Here is a 23,615-nt window from a genome sequence, read left to right as displayed (position 1 = left end):
TATTTCAAACAAATCAAAACAATTTTACATGATATGTAAAATTTCAAAAACTTTCATAGGGTTCCGAATAATTCATTGGATTTCAGAGATTTTCGGTGATTTCACAATATTTTATCAGATTTTCAAGGGATTTCATGTAGTTTCAGAGATTTTATACATTTCAGGAGGTTTCAGAGCTTTCAAATGATCTCATGATTGTTGTACATCAAATTTTAAGGTAGTCCTCTTCCCCTCATCCATCGCAGAATCATTATTGTTCAATTAATATTTTGCCCAGCGTTGTTACACTATACCTTGTACTCACGTCAGGATTGCTGTATTACGTCTGGCGTAGATTCTAAGCTCTCCTAGAAAGTGTTTTATAGTATCCTGACTGCAATTTTTCTAAAAACTTTTGGCTCAACTCATTAAAATATGCATAGCATTTTATCATAGGTATGCTATATTAGAAGGTTACGTTACAGTTTTCAGCATTCGCGAATTTGTGATATATTATTGACTGGTAGTTTTATTAAAGATAGATTGTTCCACTGAGTAATTGTTATCTCAATTAGCATTCAATTTGCTTTTCAATGGTAGGAGTTGATGCGATTTTCATCAATCTTATACCCTGTGTGATGGATTTTCGGTGTCGTAGGTCGAATCGAGTCAAATAAGTCAAAAAATCAATTATTTGATTCGATTTCGGCCATGAAGGCATTGCAGCTGTAGATGTAATCGTACCAGCGCGAATGTAACAAACAACACGATGCGACGACTTGTTAAGAGAAGATTTACTATAATACTTGTTACATATATACTTATTAAAAGATTTCTCCAGATGTAATATATAAGTGGAGAACATATTTGAGCGAAACTAAAAGATCAATCGATCGATTGATAACTATTCCGAGAAATTATCATAAAACTTATACATTTTCTACACGGGATGGCAAAGTTTACATCGTATAAAAAAAAAAAAAAAACTCGTTTTTGACAGAGAATTTCGATGAAGTTTCAGTGTCGGAACTCATGTAAAATGATTTTTTTTCAAATATAGTGTATGCATAAAGTATCATGCGTTTTGATAACATTCCAAATGTTCGATCACCGAAAAAGTTTTCCGTTTGAGACTTGTATTAGAATTAGAATGGCGTAAAATTAATAGTCATGTACAGTAGTCTACGAAAATTACGAATAATCATAATAATGATCATGTTGAAGAAAATTGTGACTACAGGAACGCCTGGTACATTTATTGAAAAAGAAGTCGAAATACATTTTCTGTCAAAAAGAGCAACGTTATTTATACAACAATATTATCCTAGAATTGTAACTACAGATGCAGATCAATCCTTTCGGACTTTTTTGAAATATCTTTGGAATTTAAAATTTCTCCGTGTGAGAGAAAATACGAATGAACGTAAATAAAGTACGTACCGGTTCATGACGAAATTGTGGAACACTGTACAATCAACGTCATATATTCAAAATAACAGGTTGTGGGGTACCAAAGCCTGGGGGAGAATATTAATTCAAACAAAATAAAACCACAATGGAGTGAAAATACATATCAATAGCGTAGCGGTGGACCGAAAATTATTCGTAAGATTGGGAAGTCGGTGATTGAAAAATATTTTTTTTATTTGAAAATGATCTTGACCTTGTAGTATAAGTGTGTGGTGGATCTTGGAAATGTAGGTCTTTTATTAACAACAAATTTTGCCGTCAAAGTTTCGACTCTGATTAGAGTCATCCTCAGGACATATTTAATGCATCTATTAGAAACAATAAGTTACAATACGTTGTTGGTGCCAAATCGGAACAATCTTAATAATACATGTATAATAAAAGTAGAAATAATAATAAAAAAAATAAAACATAAACTATGTATATAAAAACAAAGGAAACTGACCTTATACAACGTAATCAAATGTTAAAAACGGTGAGAAGTAAATCGATAAAATAACACGGTTATGATGTTGGTTGTCACTTTTTTTATTTTCTTTATCTCCCATCGCTCCATTAGGTTTATTGATGGTTAAAATGGCGAACTAGTCAGAAAAGTTTTTTTCTTCACACACAACCACTTTGTCTAAAGATCGTTATAGAAAGAGAGTTGGAGAGGATGGGTGGGTAGAATATAAACCCATTTCTTGTAGCGAGTGAGCATGGATAAGAAGAAGAAAGTAAACAAATGCATATAAAAAGTGTGAGACAAGTGAGCGGTCGTTCACATCCCGCTATTGAGAAGGTCGTTCGAATACCTTTATTGATGATTAAAAACAACTAACAGGTCAAATTTTCAGAATACAACAACACTCTGTCATAAAAACGTTACCGAAAGAAAGTCGGAGGACAATGAGTAAATAGAATATAATCCGTTTCTTGTACCGAGTGACATAGATAAGAAGAGGAGAGTAACTAGAGACATAAAAAGTGTGAAATAAGTGAGAAGGTCGTTCTTAAGCATACAGATGAAAAGGTCGTTCAACTGCCTACGACTTCATATCAGTGATTAGTTTAATATAAATTTCACTTAAGTTTTCTATGTCTTGCCTAAGATTGACCGAATTAATATGATTCGCGATATTACACATTTCTAAAACTAGTCGATTATAATATCGAGGTTCTTTATGTAATATCCTAATATTATCAAAATCAAACTGGTGGTTTAAGGACAATGCATGTTTTGTTAATGCCGTATGATGGTCGTCTGAGTCTTTGAAATTGTTTTTATGCTCATTAATTCGTACATTTAAGCAACGGCTAGTTTGTCCAATATATGGCTTGTTGCAATCCTTGCAACAGATTTTGTATACTCATTGTAAGTTTGATTGTTTTTCAAATGGTAGTCTATCTTTCCCTGTATCAAAAAACAAGCGTAAGTCATTGACATTTTTACTCACAAATTGTACGTTGTATTTTTTAAACGTTCAGTTTAGTGATTCAAACAAACCATTAACTTATGGAATAGAAATAAAGGTTAAGTTCTCTTTATTTGTTGGGATCAAGGAGTTATTGTTGTCTTGTTCTCGGATTTTTTTATACCTTTGATTGATGATTCTATATAATAGGCCCGGCGGGTAATAATTTTTAATTAAAATAGATGCATTAAACACGTCCTGAGGATGACTCTAATCATAGTCGAAACGTTGACGGCAAAATTTGTTGTTAATCAAAGACCTACACTTCCAAGATCCACCACAACAATATTTTTTTATATTTGTGTTAATGGATTGTCAGCCCTCGATCAAATGAAGCAGATCATATTTTACAATCCGTATTTTTTCTAAGTAATGCAATCTCTTCAAATTTTAGCAAATGATAGTACTTACGATTGTGCTCGTGGGTTGGTTCGAAAAAGTAAAACAAATTGACGAAAACACTAAATATACTAACAACAGATCTTTGTCACTTTGAGGTTATGGTACGCTACTGATACTTGAATTTCATTTTTTTTTTGTATTCTGATATCGACCTTCGAATTTTCTCGAGCCAGCCTACAAGCACAATCGCAAATACTTTCAAACTTTCCCAAAGCTTGAATCGATTTACCTGCACCGAGAAAAGAAGAATTTTCTAATAAGATTTGCCGTAGTTCTAACGTTTTTCAGTATAACGGTTTTGCACTCTTATGCCAATTTTTTTTGGCAGTTTTTATATCAAGTTGCACGGTATTTATAATTTCGCGATAAACAAGGATAAATTTAAGTAAATTCGAAGAAGTTTTGAATTGCTTAGGCTAGTAAATAGTTCAAATATCTCAGTTACTTCTTGTGCATTTTTCTTAAATTACCATATTCACAGCCCGTGGAAAAATAGTAACGATGTTATAAAAATCTTTCGTCTTCTACGTAATACTAATTATCAGAGTGTCGAAAAAGAAATTTACATTCGATCTAAGCCGAATGGATCAGCGATGTGTACAGTTTTACAAAGATTGGCCAATACACAAAAACCTCGACAGAATTTACAGTAAAGCTGTTGACACTGTCAACACTTAAGTTTAACTTAGACCAAGACCAAGTCCAAGTTAGACCCCCTTGACAGAAAATTATATCGAAGTCAGGAATTGGTACTGTAATTGAATCTGCTTGAGATTTGAAACATCGTTTAAAAATATTATAATTATAAAAAAAATATAATTACTACCGAAGTCTGGATTTTATAATTAAACAATTTCATTTGAATTGGTTGCATAGTTATTTTTTTGGAATTGAAGATCTTGAACTGATTGATATTTGATGAGGCTAAAGTTCGTAATGTTAGTAGGTACTTTGAATTATGATGGACTTCTGGGATTTGTTATTACGTATCTTTGGACGTGTCTCAGATTCACTTAACCGTAATGAAACAAAAAATGTATTCATATTTTAAAAATTGAACTTCTAAAAATTTCACAGTTTTAAATCAGTAATTTTTCTAATGTTTGGTTATCTCAGCTACGAATTTTAACCTTATGATTTCATTGTATAATCTGAATTATCTACATTCTTTTGAATCAAAGGAAAGAACACTTATCTGTCACCGATGAATAACCTGATGAATTGTATGTGAGTAACGTAAGTGCATGATTGATTTTTCCTCGAACTCATTCTCTCACTACAAAGTATTCCAGAATCGAAACACTGCAGCGATGAATAATTGCTTCTTTTATACTCTTTGACGTAACTAAGAAACTCGATGAAGTGGTAATGTAAAGAGATGGTTGGAATCAAAACGATCCGTATCACTCCATCTACCGGTGTATGGGAGCGGTACAAAATGGATGGACGAAACGGAAAGGAATGGGATAGATTTTCAAACATCGATACCGAACAGTGAAATTTTATTCTAGACAACGACTCGTGTGAATGCTGCAATCGCTTGTCCTACAAATCTCAGACGCGTCAGGAATTGCCAGTTTCCCGCACTAGTTGCAAAATATACTATCGCAGTATAATAAAGTCTTTTCTTAATTTCACTCTGATTGAATATAGACAAAAGTTGAACTACTGCAAAAAATTTACGTTGAAGCATACGCTAGAGTAAAATTGAAGTTCTAAAATACATCCTAGTTAACCTGACCAGATGAACATAAATTTGGTTCAATTACTAAATAAATTGAACATTCAGAGCAGTTTTCAAGGCAAATGAGATGAACCTCTTACCTAATATACGCTGCTTCTTTCAAGGCCTTCACACGCACAACATCCTTATTTCACAATAGTAATTCATAATGTTTCTCTTTTGTTTCAAATTATTATGTTAAAATTAACGTGAACGTAAAAGTCGCATGTAATGCGCGTTTAACTTCTAAGAGGTCATGACACGCACGCGTTGAAAAATAGTTGCTGTCTCTGTTGGTCATACAATGTGAGTAATTTAATATGAAATTGTCTTGAATGAAAAATAAGGAATAACGTCTGCTGTCTAAGAACACGTTTTTATACGAATATCGGGATAAGCATTTGTAATTTTTTTGAGTACCCTGAAGGTGATCAGCCGGGGCTCGACCGAAACGTCGTTGATTAATAAATGACTGATCTAAACCTAAGTAAAAATGTCCTACATATATCCAACACTCTGGCTACGAAGTACTCTGTGAATGGTACTAGGATCAATTACGAAAGTGAAAACTATCTTAAAACTACAAGTAGCATGCAATAAGCCAATTCTTATTATTACAGGTGAAATAAAAGATAAGGCTTTGAGCTGACTTGGCAGTTCAGAATGTTTAAGGAAAATAGTTTACGCACATAGTTATTTCATGAAGTTGTATTTGAACAAAGAATACTGAGGGACTCAGAATTACGATAGGCAAAGTGTTTCAGGAGCTGGCATTTCGGTGGATGAGAATTTAGAGATATTCCAAATGTATGATCTAATAGTCACGTGCATCAGAAAATCTGCACGTTAAAATGTCGTACCCGTATTTTGATATTACAAAACTCTTTAGTCTCCTTTAGCCGTTTTATAGGAGTAGCTATTTTTAATGAAACATCTAAATATCCACGTTTCATTAGCATAGCCTGTATGATTTAGATTATGAAGTTGCCCTGGAGTAGCAATGTATCTGTCGAAAATGGAGATCGAAGAGCTTCGGGCTCCTTGGATACTGTGGGAGTAATATAAATTACATGAATTGCGTTTGTGATAGCAATAACGATGGGTTTCTGAACGATATGTTGATGTTTCTTATCAACTCTCGTGTATTTCGATACGCGAATATTTTTAACAATTTAATTTAGAACACTTTAAAGTGATTTATTCACCAACAAAATTTTCTGTAAAATTCTTAAAATTCAATTTCATTAATTTTAGGCACACTTTACAACTTTTTTCATTCGATACTTTATTGATCAAACATTATACTCTGAAGAGAACCTCAACAATTGATCTAAGAAAACATTTGAGATGCTAATGACAAGGCCCGTAATTAACGCTGGAATTGAATGCGAAACAAATATAAATAAACTTTTGAGAAATATCATTGAACAAATATGTTTTATTTTTTATGCATCACTGGATGTCACACGAAGGAGCAGTTTGGAATGACGGACAATGATGCTTGATTTTTTTATACGTCGCCGTTTCTTTCGACGTTTTCTTTATCGCCGTTATATACGACTCAATTATACGATCTCTGGTAGTTGATATCTTTCGAAAATCTAGCTGTGCGCAACCGAGGCTCCGGGTGTCCTGAAAAAAGTCCCGAGCAACTTGGAGACTATCAATATCAGTCGCATCAGATAAATCTTAATGGTGGAGTATCTTGCTTTCCTTACGCTCTGATCGCTTAATTCGAGCATCGTTGGCCTTCGATTACAATTACCACGCCAGTTCGTGTTTCCTCAGTCTAAGCTCACCCAAGGATCAACCTACAGAAAAAAGGGAGCTTTTTTACGGGACTGTCCACTTACTCCAAGTAGTCCTCACAATCAGAATCCTGCTCCTTGAAACTCTACTGTGAATTTATTTACGTATTCCTGTACATTCACATAGCGAACAAATTCCTGTACATATATTAGTAATCGATTTCTTGATATGAATAACGCAGAACAATATGATAATTATGATGATAATTAATGATTAAACGAACTTACTTGTATGTGAAGTTCGATCGTAATTATGTGAGAGCCTCGTTTGAGATAATTACAAGTAGTAGTTTACGTTATTCAGAAATATCACACCATCCAGAGTTTTCAATTTCAGCGCACTCTGAGCTGCCATCTAGCAGACACGCCTTCAATTTGCATATTGTAGAGCTTGACAGTAAAGAAGGTCTACAGAATTGCAGATTATTACACAATTACGGTTTTCGGGAATGAGAAACTGTGTGGGGTATAATCATCTCGAACATAATTACGATCGATCTTCACATACAGATAAGCTCGTTTGTTCGTCAATTACATTTCGAGAATCGTTCTTCAAGATTACACGGAGGTGTTTGGCGCTAGAATCTTTCGTTATTTTTCGTTGTTTTTTTATTCAAAATGGGACTTACAATCTTCTTGACGTCAACCCTGTATATTTTACTTCAGTATCGATATTGCAAATGTACCATTTGGTGTCGTAATTGATATATTGTTGAACCTCGCAAATACTGTCGTCTTAGTCGACCACCCCGCAATACTTTTAATCACGCTTCAGCCTATTATCTTTTCTGCGCGCAGCCACATCGCTGCATGGCGGGTCTTATTGGGATTGTCACTTTGCAATGCATCATCTGCTTGAAAAAAATCAAACTAATGCAACCAGGCTGACGGCTGATCGTTGACCGTGTTTTATTGCGTGTGGATAATAGAACATATATGTAATATTTCTTGATCGTAGAATCTAATGAAGCGAGAAAGTGAAAACCTCATGGGTGTAGGCGATGAATTATTTATTTGTGATGTGCTAACGTTTCGGTCGAGGCAAAGGTCGACCTTCATCAGAGCCTGTAAATCGAAAATTGTACAATTGCAAATTTCCATATTATTATAATTATTTTTTTTTTTCTTTAGTGGAAACAATTTATAACGATGTATAGAGTTACTATTAAACATTATCAACAATCCGAATAACAAAATCAATCATCGAACATATCAATATTAATAAGTTTTAACATAAAGATCAAGAATATAAATATATAACGTTGTGTTTACAACAAGGTAGTTATAGCATGGCCGCTGATAGTACAAAGTACGAGTATGTTTGACAAAAATCAAGAGCATTTAAGTTATAACGATATATTCAATATTGAAGCTATTATTAAATTAAGCATATTAAGAGGTATTTTGTAAAACTTATGAAAACATGACTTCCATTAGCGCCTGAGTTGTTGTTGGTGAGATGTTTAACGGAGAAGTGCCACTATTTGAACGGTGATATATGAACTTTGTCGAACGGTCGATACCTTATAATCGATTGGATATGGCGAGAGTTTTCGAACTGGTACAAAACATCTCGGTTATTATACTCGTATGTTGTATCAAATTTGTAGGAATTATATAATTTGTCGATACGTTCAGATTGGAGTTTTTTTAATTAGTGTAGAAGAATAACCGTCATTCACCAATGTGTCTGAAATTAATTTTAGATTTTTTTTCTGAGTGTTGGATCAGCTAAACTCAAACCTCTGTCAGAGAGACCTGTTATGACGCTTTTCTTATAAATTAAAGGATGGTGAGATTGAAATTGAAAAATTTTTTTCTTACTAAAAAACATATGAAACAGAAGTCAATAACTCCTTGAGTCTTTTAAACATCTTAGTAATAAAGAAAAATGATCGTTTACTCATTAACTGGTACAGAAAACCAACTTGGTCAGGTCGTTTTTTGAATTTTGAATCTCACCATCCTTTAATTTCTAAGAAAAGCGTCATAACAGGCCTCTCTGACAGAGATTTGAATTTAGCTGATCCGGTACTCGAAAAGAAAATCTAAAGTTAAATTCAGACACATTGGTGCATAACGGTTATCCTTCTACACTAATTAAAAAAGTCCAATTTGAACGTAACCACAAATTATATAATTCCTACAAATTTGATACAACAGACGAATATAATAACAATCGTAACGAGTTCAAAACGTGCTCTGTAGTTTCATATGTTACAGGGTTATCTGAACAACTACGTAAAATCCTCAGTAAATATGGTGTAAAATTACTTTGCAAAAACACCAACACTAATGCATTATTATTTACCAAATTAAAAGATAAGGTACCACATACGGATAAATCTAATATTGTTTACCAAATTGACTGCATTGATTGTGATATGTGTTATGTAGAACATTTGCATAAAATAATTTACTCACACAAATGTGATTGTAAAATTAAAGATTTTGAGAGATCTGCTTTAGTAAACCACTGCGCCACTAAAGGACACAATTTTTATTTTGTCAACGTTAAAATTATAACTTCAGAAACCGATCATTATCGCCGATCAATCAAGAAGATGATCAACATCAAAAAAAAAAAACAACACAGTTAACAAACGTTCATATGTAGATGGTTTAAGTAATTTATACGCCCCCTTCTGTAAATTAAGAGATATTTTGCACCACTTCGAAAACTCTCGCCATAACCAATCGATTGTAAGGTATCGACCGTTTGACAAAGTTCATATATCACCGTTCAAATACTGGCACTTCTCCTCTAAACATCTAACCAAGAACAACTCAGACGCTAATGGAAGTAATGTTTTCGTAAGTTTTACAAAATATCTCTTAATATGCTTGATTTAATAACAGCTTCAATATTGAATATATCGTTATAACTTAAATGCACTTGATTTTTTGCCAAAAATACTCGTACTTTCCACTATCAGCCGGAATGCTATAACTGCTTTGTTGTAAACACAACGTTAAATATTTATATTCTTGTTCTTTATGTTAAAACTATGCTCGGTGATTGATTTTGTTATTCGGATTGTTGATAATGTTTAATAGTTACTCTATACATCGTTATAAATTGTTTTCACTAAAGAAAAAAAAAAAATAATAATAATACGGAAATTTGCAATTGTACAATTTTCGATTTACAGGCTCTAATGAAGGTCGACCTTTGCCTCGACCGAAACGTTAGCACATCAAAAATAAGTAATTGATCGTCTACTACACCCATGAGGTTTTTTCTTTCTCGCTTCGATAATAGAATAGGTATATTATTGATTACATTTCATTAATTTATGTGACATGAGCAATTTGAAACCCTAAAAATTACGATTTCCCTCCATAAAAATTAAAACTTTGATTATTTGGTGACGAAATGACGCCAACAACCAGGCTCTGACGTCGTGAGGACATTTTCCAATAACCCACAAAAACTGTGGTATCTGTACTAGCTTTGTTCAATACATTTTTTAACCATCTATTGAGTGTTTGGGAACTAACCAACCCATGAGATTTTCGTAACGGAATAAAAAAAATGTATTCATCATTTTTGTATATCTTTGGTGGTCTCTAAATAATCTAAGAGAGCTATGGCAACACGTAACCTTGGCCTCTCTTGAGAACGGGGTAACACCAGCTAAGGTTAATCTGCACCTGGCTTAGATGTTTTTATCAGATCCGGTATTCTTGTCTCCAGCCCTTTTCCGAATCTATAAATATTTTCCAGTTTTATTAGTGATAATATTTGAACGGGATGAGCCATAACAATAAGAACCAGTAGGCGTTTTCAGTGATCTGCTTGAAAGTCATTTTTGTGATATCTGACAACTTTTATATATCGACAACAATTGTTTCAGGGTATCACATGCTGGTTTATTTTGGTCCCTGTAGTCTCAATCCAAATACGCCCTTGAAAAATCTGTTTATTACAGCATCTTAAGAATACATTATTCCCTGATATCAGTGATTTCGCTGACCTTATTGAATTTAAGGACCCATATGCTGCACCAGATTGAAATTTTCTTTTTAATAATACTAGTATCTCAGCGCTTTTTGATCTGTACACTTCGTATTTGTTTTCTTTACAAACAGCCCATCATTCTTTTAAACAACTATTATTTGGCTTCAGCGTTGATGCTGATAAGGATGTTAATAAAATCTCGACTGTCTCTTCTGATGCGTTTTTATTTAGGAATTCTTGGTTGATAATTTCTCTACCATGAGGGACGTGGTCTACGCCCTTGGATGCCGGAGATTCCTATCAGGTGATAGTAAAAGATTGATATCAGGTTCTAATATCAGTGGTTGTTCTTCTAATAATGAAAGAAACACCGGACACTATGGTTGTGTGGGGTATGCAGGTACCACAACAGTTCCTCTATTTTGATCTATATTAATCTTCCTCAGAGTGGGTCAGATAGAAGAAGAAGAAGGCTTAAAATTCGCAATTTTCCGAGAGATGGTAAAAGCATCTATGGCAAATGAGTATGGGTCCTGATGTCACGAACAAAATGGGATAATTGTCTTATTAATTTTAAATGCAAATAAATCTATGTCGTACTGCCCAAATTTGCATACAACGCTTTGGAAAGCAGATTCCGACATTTCTCACTCCTTATCTAAATTGTCTGTTCTAGATACCGTATCTGCCTCTGCATTTGATTTAGATGGTAAGTATGACGCCAACACCCAGATCTTGCATGACTCGCACCAAGTTCGTATTTCATGCAATAAGGCATCAAACTTTGGTAGCTGTACACCCCCATTCTATTGATATATGAAATGGTAGTTATGCTATTGTACCTTATCAATATCTCGAAATTTTTCAAATTTGCTGTCAAACACTTCAAGGCAAAAAGTATAGCTAATAACTGAGGGTCGTTCAAATGAATTTTTTTCTCACCATCCCAGATCATACAAAATTGGAACGATTAATTGCTTAGTTGACAGAGAGATCCGACTCTCAAGTATCGAATTTCACAAAAAAAATTTGTCCTTGATTCAGCAGGTACTAAGTAAAAACGACTATCCACCTCGCCTGCTCAACAAACATATAAAGTTTAAATACGATTCCATCTTGTCATCGACCAGCCCTAACAACAATATCGATGTAACTACTACACAAACCAATCAAAAAAGCTATATTTCCATCCCATACGTTGCGGGGTTGTTTGAGTCACTCAACAGAACATTCTCTAAGTACAAAATTCAATTTGTGGGTAAATGTGCACATGATCTATCCTCGATGTTTGATTCGGGTAAAGACCCCTTACCCCTGGGTATGCGCTCTGGTGTAGTTTACAAAATACCTTGCAACCATTGCAACATGTCTTACATAGGCCAAACTAGTAGGCAACTACACACCAGGATAACCGAGCATAAACGCAATATCCATGAACACGAGGATAATTATACTGCATTGACGAGACATGCCATCGATTTCGACCACTCTTTTAATTATTCTCAAGCCAGCATTATTGACATCGAACCGTTGTATTACAATAGGCTACTGTTAGAAATGTGCAATATTGTTGCACATCCCAATTCTGTCAACCGTAAACAAGACATAGAACATCTAAGTAATATTTACACCTCTGTGATACGACCATTGTAATTGTCCATTACCGACTGAGCTTGCTCTCGATTTTACCTCCTTAACAAAAATTTTGGTTTCCTTTTAACCCGTTGACTCTGCGTTGCTCTGATAACTATTGAGATCGACCTCCCCCCACTACACACTGGACGTTCCACTTGTGCTTATGTGCTCTGGACTCAACCTATAACGGCGGTGTGTTTTATTTAATTTTACCAAACTAACAACAAATATGAATTCGTGGGAATTACGTGTCGCGAACGCAGTGTGTTTCGGTTTTTGTTTTTATTGTTTTTATTGTTTCTATTTATTCATCAATTACCAACACGCATTCTATGTAATTGGAAGTGTCATCTCATACGAGGTAACTCCTCTTTTATACTTGCTTAAACATCCTTGCATATTATTTATACCACTATGTCTAATTTTGTTAAAACCTAGTTGTACATTATTTTATTTTTGTCCGTGACAGATATTTAAATAAAATGTTCTGAGGAGGGCCCCCACCAGGGCCGAAACGTTAACACGATAAAAAAGTGTTTTGAGTTGTGACCTTCATATCTCAAAATATCATTCCCTGCTACCACACAAAAAATTAGCGCTTATGAAATGACGTTTTTCTATTGATTTTTTCAACCCTTTGCGCCCCTCCCACCGTGTTCGGCAGTACTGGAGGCCAGGCAGACTTCCGAATCAATTATCAGCTATGTTAAGAGAGTATGTAAAGATGGAAAATTTTGTTCATGAAATGACGTAACTAAAAAGTTCACCAGCTCTCCGTCTATTACCAATGCTCGGCCAACGTTGAAAATTTGATTTACTCGACGGTTGGATGCGATCGTTCGGTCAGCAATTGATTTGCCAAAAATTACGCTAGCTACGTTGGAGCGATGGTGATAATTGTGCAATTGGGTAAAACTAGTGGGCCAATGATGGCCTGATGATAAAGCGCTGCACACTGGACTCGCAATTACGTATTTCGTTACAGTTCGAGTCCAGCGAAAGTTCTATTATGTGAACATGCAAACTAGCGACTGTGCGTTCCAAGATTTTCGAAGTTTGCCAATGAATACGCTTGATGCTGATCCGTAAGCGTCGAATATTCGCTCAGCATATATGTACACACACATGCGCCGTTACCCCAGCCTTTTTCATTCGTGGACTACCAAGGCCTCAACGAAAATCGTTCATCGCCTATTAATACTCGAGTGTATGGAACGAGCCATGAGTTGGCCACTTCTCGTATATGGCAGCCTCTCTTAATCGATTGGTTACTCGAGTGCAACCAAGCAACGAGATAACTTATGGCCGGCAGAGCGACGAGGAGCGAAGAGGAGAGGAGAGACGTTCGGTCGATGCCAACGCTGTGGTGATGGCTCTCCCTATCTTGGGTTAGATTCGATCTCATGGCTAGACAATTCATATCTGCCTTCGTAGACAACGATCAGCGACGAGAGCTAGACGCTTGTCGGATAAGTGCGGCCTTCTACTGCTTGCTGCCGGCAGTCAAGCGGTCTGACAAGTTCGCATTAAAAGCATTATCGTTCGAGTAGTCCCAGCATCGCGTTGTCGTTCGAATAAGAAGAATGAAATAATGTGGAATTTACAAAAAAATCGATGCATTGAAAATTAGATCCCTATCAACTCTGTGGTATTTTCTTGTCATCTGAAAAATTTCAAAAGTGATAAGCTTATTAAAATCGCCATATTTCTAACGAGACAATACCGATGGCCGGTAAAAAAATTGCACCTTACTTCAGAAAGGCTGCTTACAAAAGACCTAACTCTGGCGTGACGATTATAATTCAAGTAACTGATGATAAAACAGTTTACTTCTGTGTATAAGCATAGAAGATAATTGTTTAATCATTGGGATCCGTAGAGTTACTTGGATTACAATCGGGTGTGGGTAAGAAATCGGAAAAACCGAAAATCAGGATGGCCAGAATTCCGAATTTAATAAACTTGAATAACAAATATGCGAGAACAGATACTATCAGAAATTTTAAGTTCCGAATAGTGCCCGATAAAAAGCTGCAGTTTACCTAAAATGTGTTTAGTAGAGGGCTCTATTATCCGAACCCACTTACTTCAGAAAACGTTAATCCAGAATTCAGAGGTGCAGAATTTAATAATGTATAGAGTCAATATTCCAGAGAATGAATTTGTAGACAGTTTCATATTCTAAAATTTCCAAACATTATAAAAATAAAAATTAGAACTTCATCATCTAGAAACGGCGGAAAACAGATATACAGAATTTAGAAGGGCCATTATTCAGAATCGTACAATTCAGAAAGCTCAGTATTCCGAAAGTAACCGTATAGATCGCTTACCACCAGAATTTCACGTTCTGAGTCTATCCAACTATTCTATTTTGACTTGTAAAATGTTTTATATACAGAATCAATTAAATTCTTCACTCAATACTTAATAAAGATGAGAGAACGCAACGTAACTGGACAACTTTGAGTTGTTCAAGATGTTGGATTAAGCCTTTAGAGTGTGGCCAACGATGTGCCTGTTTTTATTTGCTGACTTATAAACTGCTCATGTCGCGAATAACAAGCTGAATAACTACATCTTCGGGCTAGTATTTGGCTCAGCTTTTCACATATTTGTAACTGATACTTACTTCAAATTCCGTTCCGCTGCCCGATTAACCATTTCATACTAAGTTTTATAAAAATCAAATATCTTATAGAATTTACGTCCACCGTCTTGGATCCGCCATTTTGAATTCTTGACCTTTAAAGACAGATTCGTAATCAGCGAGTTTAGAAACTATTCCATGCTAAGTTTTATCAAAATCAAATAACTTTCAGAATTCTCTTCTATTACAAAATTTCGACTTCGGATTCGTAATCACCGACCCCCACACCCCAGGTAGGCAAAATTTAGACTGAATCGCATGTAAGAAAAGATGTGTGCATAAAATGGTTAACTCATAATCAGATAGTAGTGTGAGAATCTCAAATTTTAAGCAGGTGCATCGGGCGTATCTTTTTGTCTGCAATATTTTTATCTCATTAAAAGATTGAATACGATTTTTGATATCATAAACTTATATTTCTTGGCTTCTAATATGATATGAGTTATTGACTCTTCTGATATATTGCGATTCTTCATTCTGACAATTCTGATATACTGCAATTCTATATTCCGAGCCTTCTGTGAGATTAGGTACTACTCGAAGTTCTAACCATTCTGATTCTTGAACTTTAGCATTTATGAATTCGAATAGATGAAAATTCTACTTTATGATCTATCTGAAAGTTATTTATTTGTGTTTGTTATTTGGAAATTAAACGATTAATATCAGAAAAACACCATATTTACCTGATGATCTTCAAAAAGCGGTACCGGGCGTGACAAAATTATTTAGGTAATAACAATATACAAGCGTCCGTTCATTTGAGCCAAGGAAAAACGTACTTCAGTTACGAGAAATTCTGGAATATGACCTCCGCTGGCCTGCATGATTTGAGATGGATTCAACCAGGACCACTCATTTACAATGCTCAAGTATACTTAAGCAGAAGTCGAGCATACATGGAAATGTTTAGAATGCGCTATGGCAAATAAGAAAGAAGAGAAAAAGACGTGTGTACGATAAAGACAAGGGTCCAATACAAGGTTGTGAAACAAATTGCAAATATGATTAGGACGGAACGTGATGAATAAGGGTTTTGCCTTCGGTGCAGGTCATACCGTTGAAGATAGACACTCGAAGTCGTAAGACGATTATAGGATGACTCCAAGATAACGATTAATTTGAAACATAGGGACAGTGGATTCTTTACCATTTTATATGTACTACATTTGTTTGAGTAACATGTGTATTTGAGCTACTAAACTTTTATTAAACTCTGAATATTCTTGTTAGCTACTATCCCATATTTATTAGAACTAAATTGACTCCACAGTATCTGAAATGATTATTACCAAATTATTCAGATACTAGCGGCCCGTCCCGGCTTCGCACGGGTGGACATAAAGATTTTTTTTATATTTTTACCTTTTATTTATATTTTTTTGTTGTTTTATTTTTATATTTTTTTAATCGCAGTAGCACATTATCTATTTATACTTACAATCCGAATTTGTTCATCGTTTTCTTATTTAAGTAACGTATTTAATCTTAAGTGAGAGAGATTACTCAGTATTTTTTTTTATTTATATTTTTACAACATTTTACATTTTCATGTGATCCTACCTAATGAAATTTCTTAAGTTTTTTATATATTTAAATTTTTTATTTACATTTTTTTTATCGTTTTTTTTTTTATTTTTACTTTTTTTGTTGTTCCATGTGTGTGTATTTATTTTTAAGAGTATCTTCAAGTTATTTTCATTTTTACATTTCTATTTTAATGCTTTAGTTAATTCTATTGGTTGTTACTTTTATTTTACGAAACTTTTATCTTAAAGCTTTACTGTACACCATGTTGGCAGTGGTATTTGTAAGTGATAACAAAACATATTGATTTTCAGGAGATCCTACTCGAGAAAGGGCTCATGAGAGAAGCACTCTTTTGTTAAGTCGATGCCAACAATCGAAAACGTTTGTCCGTTTGTCCCTGTGATTTATTTATCGTAAGGGCAAACGATATCTTCACAGGAAACTGTAACCCTTTAAAGGATATAGGCAAATCCGTCGGAATCATTGGGATTCGCGGAATGTGAGCGAGCTGTCCGGCCGTGGGCCCAGTGATGATTGTTGCTACTATAACATTGTCTCGTAATTCCTTTATCAAAAGCCTTGTGCCATTACACATACTGGGAGGGCTTAAATTTCTCAATAGCATAATGGGAATACCTCCTTTTAATTTCAGTTCGTGGGGTGACAAGCTGGCAGGATTGAGGGAATTTAAAAATTCTTGTGGGTAGTGCACTGTATCTTCGATGTTGCACACGGTGTCAACAGATTTGTAACATTTAAAATCACCCGGTACTTTTTCCATAATCATTCTATTTATCTGATTTACTGAGTCGTTTCTCGCTGACACTATCGCCCTCGAGCAGAGCCAATTAAAATTTCTTTCTGGGAGATTTTCGATGTCGGGATAGATTGTGTCTATAAGAATTTCTAGACTGTTAACAGTTTGAGCCAATTCATTGTCCAACAATACTTGGGGGCTATTTGCAACTGTCGATGGTAATTTTCCATCTCCAAGTTGAAGTATTTTTTGTAAATTTCCATTGTGGTTATTACTTGAATGTGCTCTCATCTTTGTGCGCGAATTGAGAGTTTCAATTGATTGCCATAAAGGTGATGACTTGAGGCACGCATTAATAACGTCGGCACGTGTACCTTTTATTATAACCGGTAGTGTTTGGCGAAAGTCTCCAGCCAACACAAAGGTTACGCCCCCCATCAAATTGCCTGAGTTTCCGATGTCTTTTGATGTGCGGTCCACAGCTTCTACATGAGCTCTATGGCTCATGGTGCACTCATCCCAAATAATCAGCGACGTGTCCTGTAAGAGCTTTCCTAATGGACCATATTTGCGGATTGAGCATACAGATTGTTGCTCTAAAGACACAGCCAACGGTAATTTGAAGGTTGAATGAGCAGTTTTCCCACCATTTAATAGAGTTGCAGCAATTCCGGAAGACGCAACTGCCAGTGCTTTTCTTCCAGATTGTCGTACTTTGGCTAATAGTAAATTCACAAGAAAGGTTTTACCTGTTCCGCCAGGCGCATCCAAAAAAAATAGACCACCCTCGTTATTTTCCATACTTTTAATTATAGCATCGAACGCTATTTTTTGATCTGACACCAACTTGGGTACATTTGAGTTGACAAATACTGATAACTCGTTAACATCGTATGTACATCTCGGTATGGCATTAACTACATTTTGTAGTGAGCGATTCGGAGAAGGTAACCCAAAGTCTCTTAAATTTTTGTCGCTCAATTCTAAAAGTTTGTTTTTGATTTGTATCATGACTTCATTATAAACATCAAAATCTTGACCTTGTTGTTGGGCTATGTGTCTGATATCTTGACACAAATCGTCTTTAAAAGTGTCCCATAAGTTGAGTGGTTCCAAGGGGAAACAAAATAATAATATCACCACAAACAATTCTCTCAGCTTTAACGGACATTGGGAAATCGAAGCTTCTCTTAAAGTTATTTCCCATTGGTTATCATTTTCCAGCAAACCTCTATCTCGGTAAGCGGCTTGGTAAGTTTCTTTAACAATTCCATCAACTGTTCTTAAGTCCTGAAACGATGTTGGGCCACGTACATGATGAAGTATCATCCTGAGATAAAAACATCCTGACTGGGAAGGATGAATGCTGTACACTCTTCCCAATGCCACATCTTTTTTTATGCTGGGGTGTCCAACTACGTCTTGACCACGTTTTCTTCTGGAAAATTTATTGTTAGCCCATGCATAGTAATGAGGGACTTCGTGATGGAGTAGTGTTTTAGCAAATCCGTCACTAGTGCACGGGTCAAAAAACGCCGTGAGTGTTGTTTTTGGTGGATTTTCCACTATATTTTGCATGTTTTCCGCTGAGAAGTATACTCGTTGTCCGTTCTCTAAGTGTACCGCTAAGTGTACCACGGTAGGGTGTCTGTCATGTATAGGAAACTCTACAACCTCCACACTGCTTCAGATGTACTGATGTACCGGCCGTTCAAATAATTTTCAACTTCGTCATGATCATTTCTGACACTGAAAGTTGCTTGATCCGATCCTTTGTTGATGTATTTACATATGTATTTAATGGCTTGTACGGAATGACAATATTCAACGTTTATGTAAGCGTTGAAAGATCTACACAATATTGGGGAATATGGAACGATCCATCTGTTGCCTATGTTAACTGTTTTTCCTCGCACATTTAAGGTAGCGACCTGCCCTCCGTTCTCGATGTCGCGTCGTCGATAAACGGGATATCTATCCTCACCGGTCTGGGTTTGAGTTACGAAACATCGTGGATATTTTTTTGAACATATGCCATTTTTCATGCACGTTGAAGTCAAATTTTCTTCCTCACATGGCCCATGTACCATATTTTTTGTGACTATTTCAAACAACTCTAAGTCTTCGTCTTTATTAGGTAGCTCGGCAGCGCTTATTTCATAAATTTCATCGGGCTGTATTTTTTAGTCCAGCCGAAATAACATATGACAATGCAGCAGTCCTCTTTTTTCCCACTCTACAGTTAGCATATAACATTTGACCGGCCCAAAAATCGCGTCTTTTGTGATTATTTTTATGAGTTTTTTCATTTTTAAGTGAAACAGTCGAGCGATGATGTCATGCCGGTCGAAGGATCGCTGACCGGGAATAAGTTCCTGCTTTATTTCTTTCCATTCCGGATTACAGGTGAAAGTTATAAAAAGGTCAGGCCTTCCATAATTCCGCACATACGTCATAGCATCTTGCGTCTTTTCGTGCAGATACCTCGGAGACCCAGTAAATGATGACGGCAAGATGATATGCTGACCTATATCGGCGGCATTTACGCTTGCGTCTTAGTTCGAAGCATCCCTTAAATGAATATAGTCATCTGCTTTAAGCTTTTGTTGGTTTCGGCAAATAAAATTTAACCTTTCTGAAATCATCTTCGCCATCATATCCACACAATACTGATTAAACAAATCTTTTTAATAACGCAGTGTGTTAAAACAGTTGGTCCTAATCATTAAACGGTAGGCATAATATTGCATACATGACACCGTCTTATTTCGTAAGGCATTCTGCTGAGGAATTGTCACATAATATCCGTCGTCTCCTGATACAAATATTAGTGGATATTGTAACGGATCGTAAGCGCGATGCAATTCCGACACTCGTTTTAGTTGTCCGTCTCTACCATGCAGTACAATATCCCTGGGTCCTTTGTGTTCGTCGACCAATAAAACGGCCACTTCATTTATGGAAGGAGCGTTATATCTGCCCCGGTGTTCTGCCTGAGTTGTGCGATCAGAGTGAATGATTAATTTTAAACTCTCCGGGTTGTTAAGTTCGATGCTATGTTAAAAACTTTGTATGTACACGTTGTGGCTATTTAATACGGTCTGCAATTCGTTGATCAAATCTATTTTTAGCATAGGGGCCATGTTTGATCGCAATGATAGTTGGTCAGCTTCTGAAATGAAATATATTTGCAGAAATTGAGGGCTTTGTCCTGCTAGCGGAAAAAGGCTACCTATAAGATGATAGACTTGCCCTTCTACCATGAAGGTGGGCATAAAATTTCCCTCTCTAATTTCTTTCGCCCCAAACGAAGTCATCTGAAAAAGGCTATTGTATCTACGTGTATTATTCAAAAAATGCATGGAGTATGTGTGATTATTGGTCAAAAGGCTTTTTATTGGTTCTGGTGGCTCTTTAATATTAGAAAGAATAACTTTCCCAGACGCGCAGCACATACCACTCGCTTCATCATTCCATTTTTTAGCAAAACATTTAGGACAAATCTTATTCATAGCTCCGATTTGGATGCTGTTCTGATGAGCATAATCAATATGTGGTTCTTAACTGAATGCCGATCTATTACTATGAGTTAAAATTCTATTACGCGTCGTAGTTGTTAACGACTGTTGTCTTTCTCTCGGTGCAATAAGTCGCTGCGAGCGTTCGGGGCTACATTCACGGGCACGCGTTTGCGAGTTCCCTACTCTATTTTCTGCAAGTCGCTGCGAGCGTTCAGCACTTGATTGTCGTTCGTGTAGTTGTGATGATCGGGCATTTTGTGCTGAAAGACGAAGCAAAAGTTCGGCGCTAGATTCCCTTGTACGTGCTCGTGACATTCTGTTTCTACTTTGAGCAAGGCATTGCGAACGTTCGGCGCTAGATTCGTTTGCCCGTGTTCGTGAGATTCGTTCACTATTCTCAGCAAGGCGTTGCAAACGTTCGGCGCTCGATTCTGTGGCCCGCGATTGCGAAGCATACTGATTTGCGAGACGATCTGAATTTTCAGAAGATGATTCTCCAATACGTTGTATTTTTGCTAATCTCGCTTGGGAGCAGCTTTTAGAAAGTTGAGACCTTTTTTCCTAGGCATATTGTTGACTTTTTTTTTATAAATCAGATAAAATAAAAATAGAACTTTTGATAAATACTTACTATTGAAGAAGTGAGAAAATACTATAAATAATAGACAGTAAAGCGTGAATAAACAATTTATAATTAGTTCTGAGAAGAACTTTTTAACTTCGAAAAAAAACAATTTGCAATTAAAATAGTCAAAAAATGTTCAATGTCGGTTACGTCCGCTGCATAGGGAGCCGACCGCGCGAATGAGCCGCGCGGCTACTTATTTCATAGATGTGCCCGCCCCTCTGCCGCACTGCTGCAATGCCTGGCTAGCATAGAAAAGGCGCTGCCGCGCTGTGTCGTGGCTGATCTGTGACTTTTTAAATTCATAATATCTTTTGAATAGAATATACGATTTGAGAAATTCAATAAGTAATCTACAGGTATCGAAACAATTTTGAATGAAAAATAATTCATTTGGATAAGGATTAATAAAAAGGTATGAATAACATGCACAACGCGACAACGTTTATTTTTTATATTTCTATGACTTATTAAATTCGTAATAAAAATCCAAAAAGTAATCTATATCAATTGAAACAGTCCTGAAAACAATATGATTTATTTGGATAAGGATTCAAACAGAAGTATGAATGGTGTGGTCTAATTTTGGTCGGTATTTCTATCAACTTTTAAAATGTAGAATGATGTTATTGTGACATAACGATAATAGTTGGACATATGGTATCGCGAAGTTTTTTGTAGATATTGATATGTTCTTTAATATTGTAAAACATACTTTTGTTCTATTATCAATAGTTTCCGCAGCGCATGCGACGAAAGACGTTTTAGGGCACTTTTTTTACACCTTGGGTTACGTTACTCAAGTTTTAGTAAAGATCCCTAATCTTTTCCAGCAATAAATATAGCCTATGTCACTCAGAGTGAATGTAGCTTTCCAATGGTGAAAGAATTTTTGAAATCGGCACAGTAGTTTTTGAGTTTATTCATTACAAACATACATACACACAAAAATACAAAAATACAAATCTTTCCTCTTTTTAATATTATTAGTATAGACGGAACAATGCTGCTCTGACAGTCAGTTCATTTGTATAATGTTTTACTCAGGAGTGTTGTGAGATGAACGAAATATATTCATTTTTAGTAGAGTTTATGTTTGACCACCGAATCGATAATATGGCTTCGCCATTTGGTAATAAAGAACGTACGCTAATGTGATCACTGCAAAAATTGTTAATAATCGATTCTTTTTTATGAATTAAATGAGCCGATATAAAACCTTTTCCTGTGGCACTATAACGGTAATGTCTTACAATTAGTTACATTTGATTCGAGCAATTTCAATTACACTTTAAATTTTGGTTTTAGGATGGTTTTGCTTGAAAACTTTTGTGACTATAATAGACAGCACAGCAGGACTTGGTCACGTATGTACTTTTATACTGTATCCTTAGAGGTAAAACTTTACTCTTTGCACCTTGGTAATTAATGTAGTTCTTCATGGGGTGATTTACAATGTGAAACATTGTAACATTAGCGGTTTGTATGTAATGGACTACGTTTGATATCGGTTGAAGACAAATCGACTGGGTACGCGGTGTAAAAGTTGTTGCGGTTTACTCAGAAAATATTCCAAATGGTTTAGGCATTAACAGCTGCTGTTGTCGAAGGATAATTTCCGAGCGTGTTGAAAGTTTATATAGAATTTACGCGGTGGCCTGCAGTTGTTGTTACAGACTCATCGCAAACTAATTACGCAAATTTATCATGCCTGCTTTTGAAGGTACGCCGCATGAGAGGGTTTCTCCCTCGAAAGTAATCGCGTGGATGGCTTAAATGTTGGATCAAGTGTAAAAATGGGCATGCTTTGCCTGATATTAATCGAGGTTGTTCCCAGAGGTGTGAAACATTATTTGGATTTTACACTCTCTGCTACGGCAGTCATTGTTTAACCCCTTCAGTCACAGTGGGATGATTAGCATCCCACCTCAAATATTTCCATATCCTAGCCTCATCATAATTTATTTACAAGTTCAAATGATCTTTGTTACTTCATATATATCCAAAAACTTTCAAGTAACAAGTTTCAAAAATTTTTCACTCCCTTAAAAACCAGCACTCTTATCTTAGATAAGATCAACACTGTCTATCAGATCA

The 23,615-nt window shown here is 35.6% G+C and overlaps 2 protein-coding genes across 4 annotated transcripts in view; one reads left to right on the top strand and one right to left on the bottom strand.

Annotated features, from left to right (window-relative positions):
- LOC124292641 (two pore potassium channel protein sup-9-like) overlaps positions 1 to 23,615 on the top strand; it is a 1,036,556-nt gene that overhangs the window by 8,432 nt on the left and 1,004,509 nt on the right. For 2 of the 3 annotated variants that reach the window (XM_046729984.1, XM_046729983.1), the window contains exon 2: positions 11,477 to 11,509. The exons of the other annotated variant lie outside the window; for it this stretch is intronic. The gene's annotated coding sequence lies outside the window, so the exon portion shown is untranslated. The remainder of the gene's footprint in view (positions 1 to 11,476; positions 11,510 to 23,615) is intronic. 3 annotated transcript variants of the gene reach the window in all.
- LOC107226634 (ATP-dependent DNA helicase pif1-like) lies at positions 16,971 to 18,950 on the bottom strand. The gene has a single exon (XM_015667515.1). The coding sequence runs from the start codon at positions 18,948 to 18,950 to the stop codon at positions 16,971 to 16,973; it is 1,980 nt and encodes a 659-aa protein (XP_015523001.1).

The sequence above is a fragment of the Neodiprion lecontei genome, chromosome 1, assembly GCF_021901455.1.
Source record: "Neodiprion lecontei isolate iyNeoLeco1 chromosome 1, iyNeoLeco1.1, whole genome shotgun sequence".
Classification (NCBI taxonomy): domain Eukaryota; kingdom Metazoa; phylum Arthropoda; class Insecta; order Hymenoptera; family Diprionidae; genus Neodiprion; species Neodiprion lecontei.
The sequence above is the reverse complement of the archived record's forward strand: the minus strand, read 5'-3'. Positions and strand labels throughout refer to the sequence as shown.

Bases quoted from the DNA above. Each gene is read 5' to 3' on its own strand.
- LOC107226634 (XM_015667515.1), bottom strand. From the start codon at position 18,950: ATGCAAAATATAGTGGAAAATCCACCAAAAACAACACTCACGGCGTTT.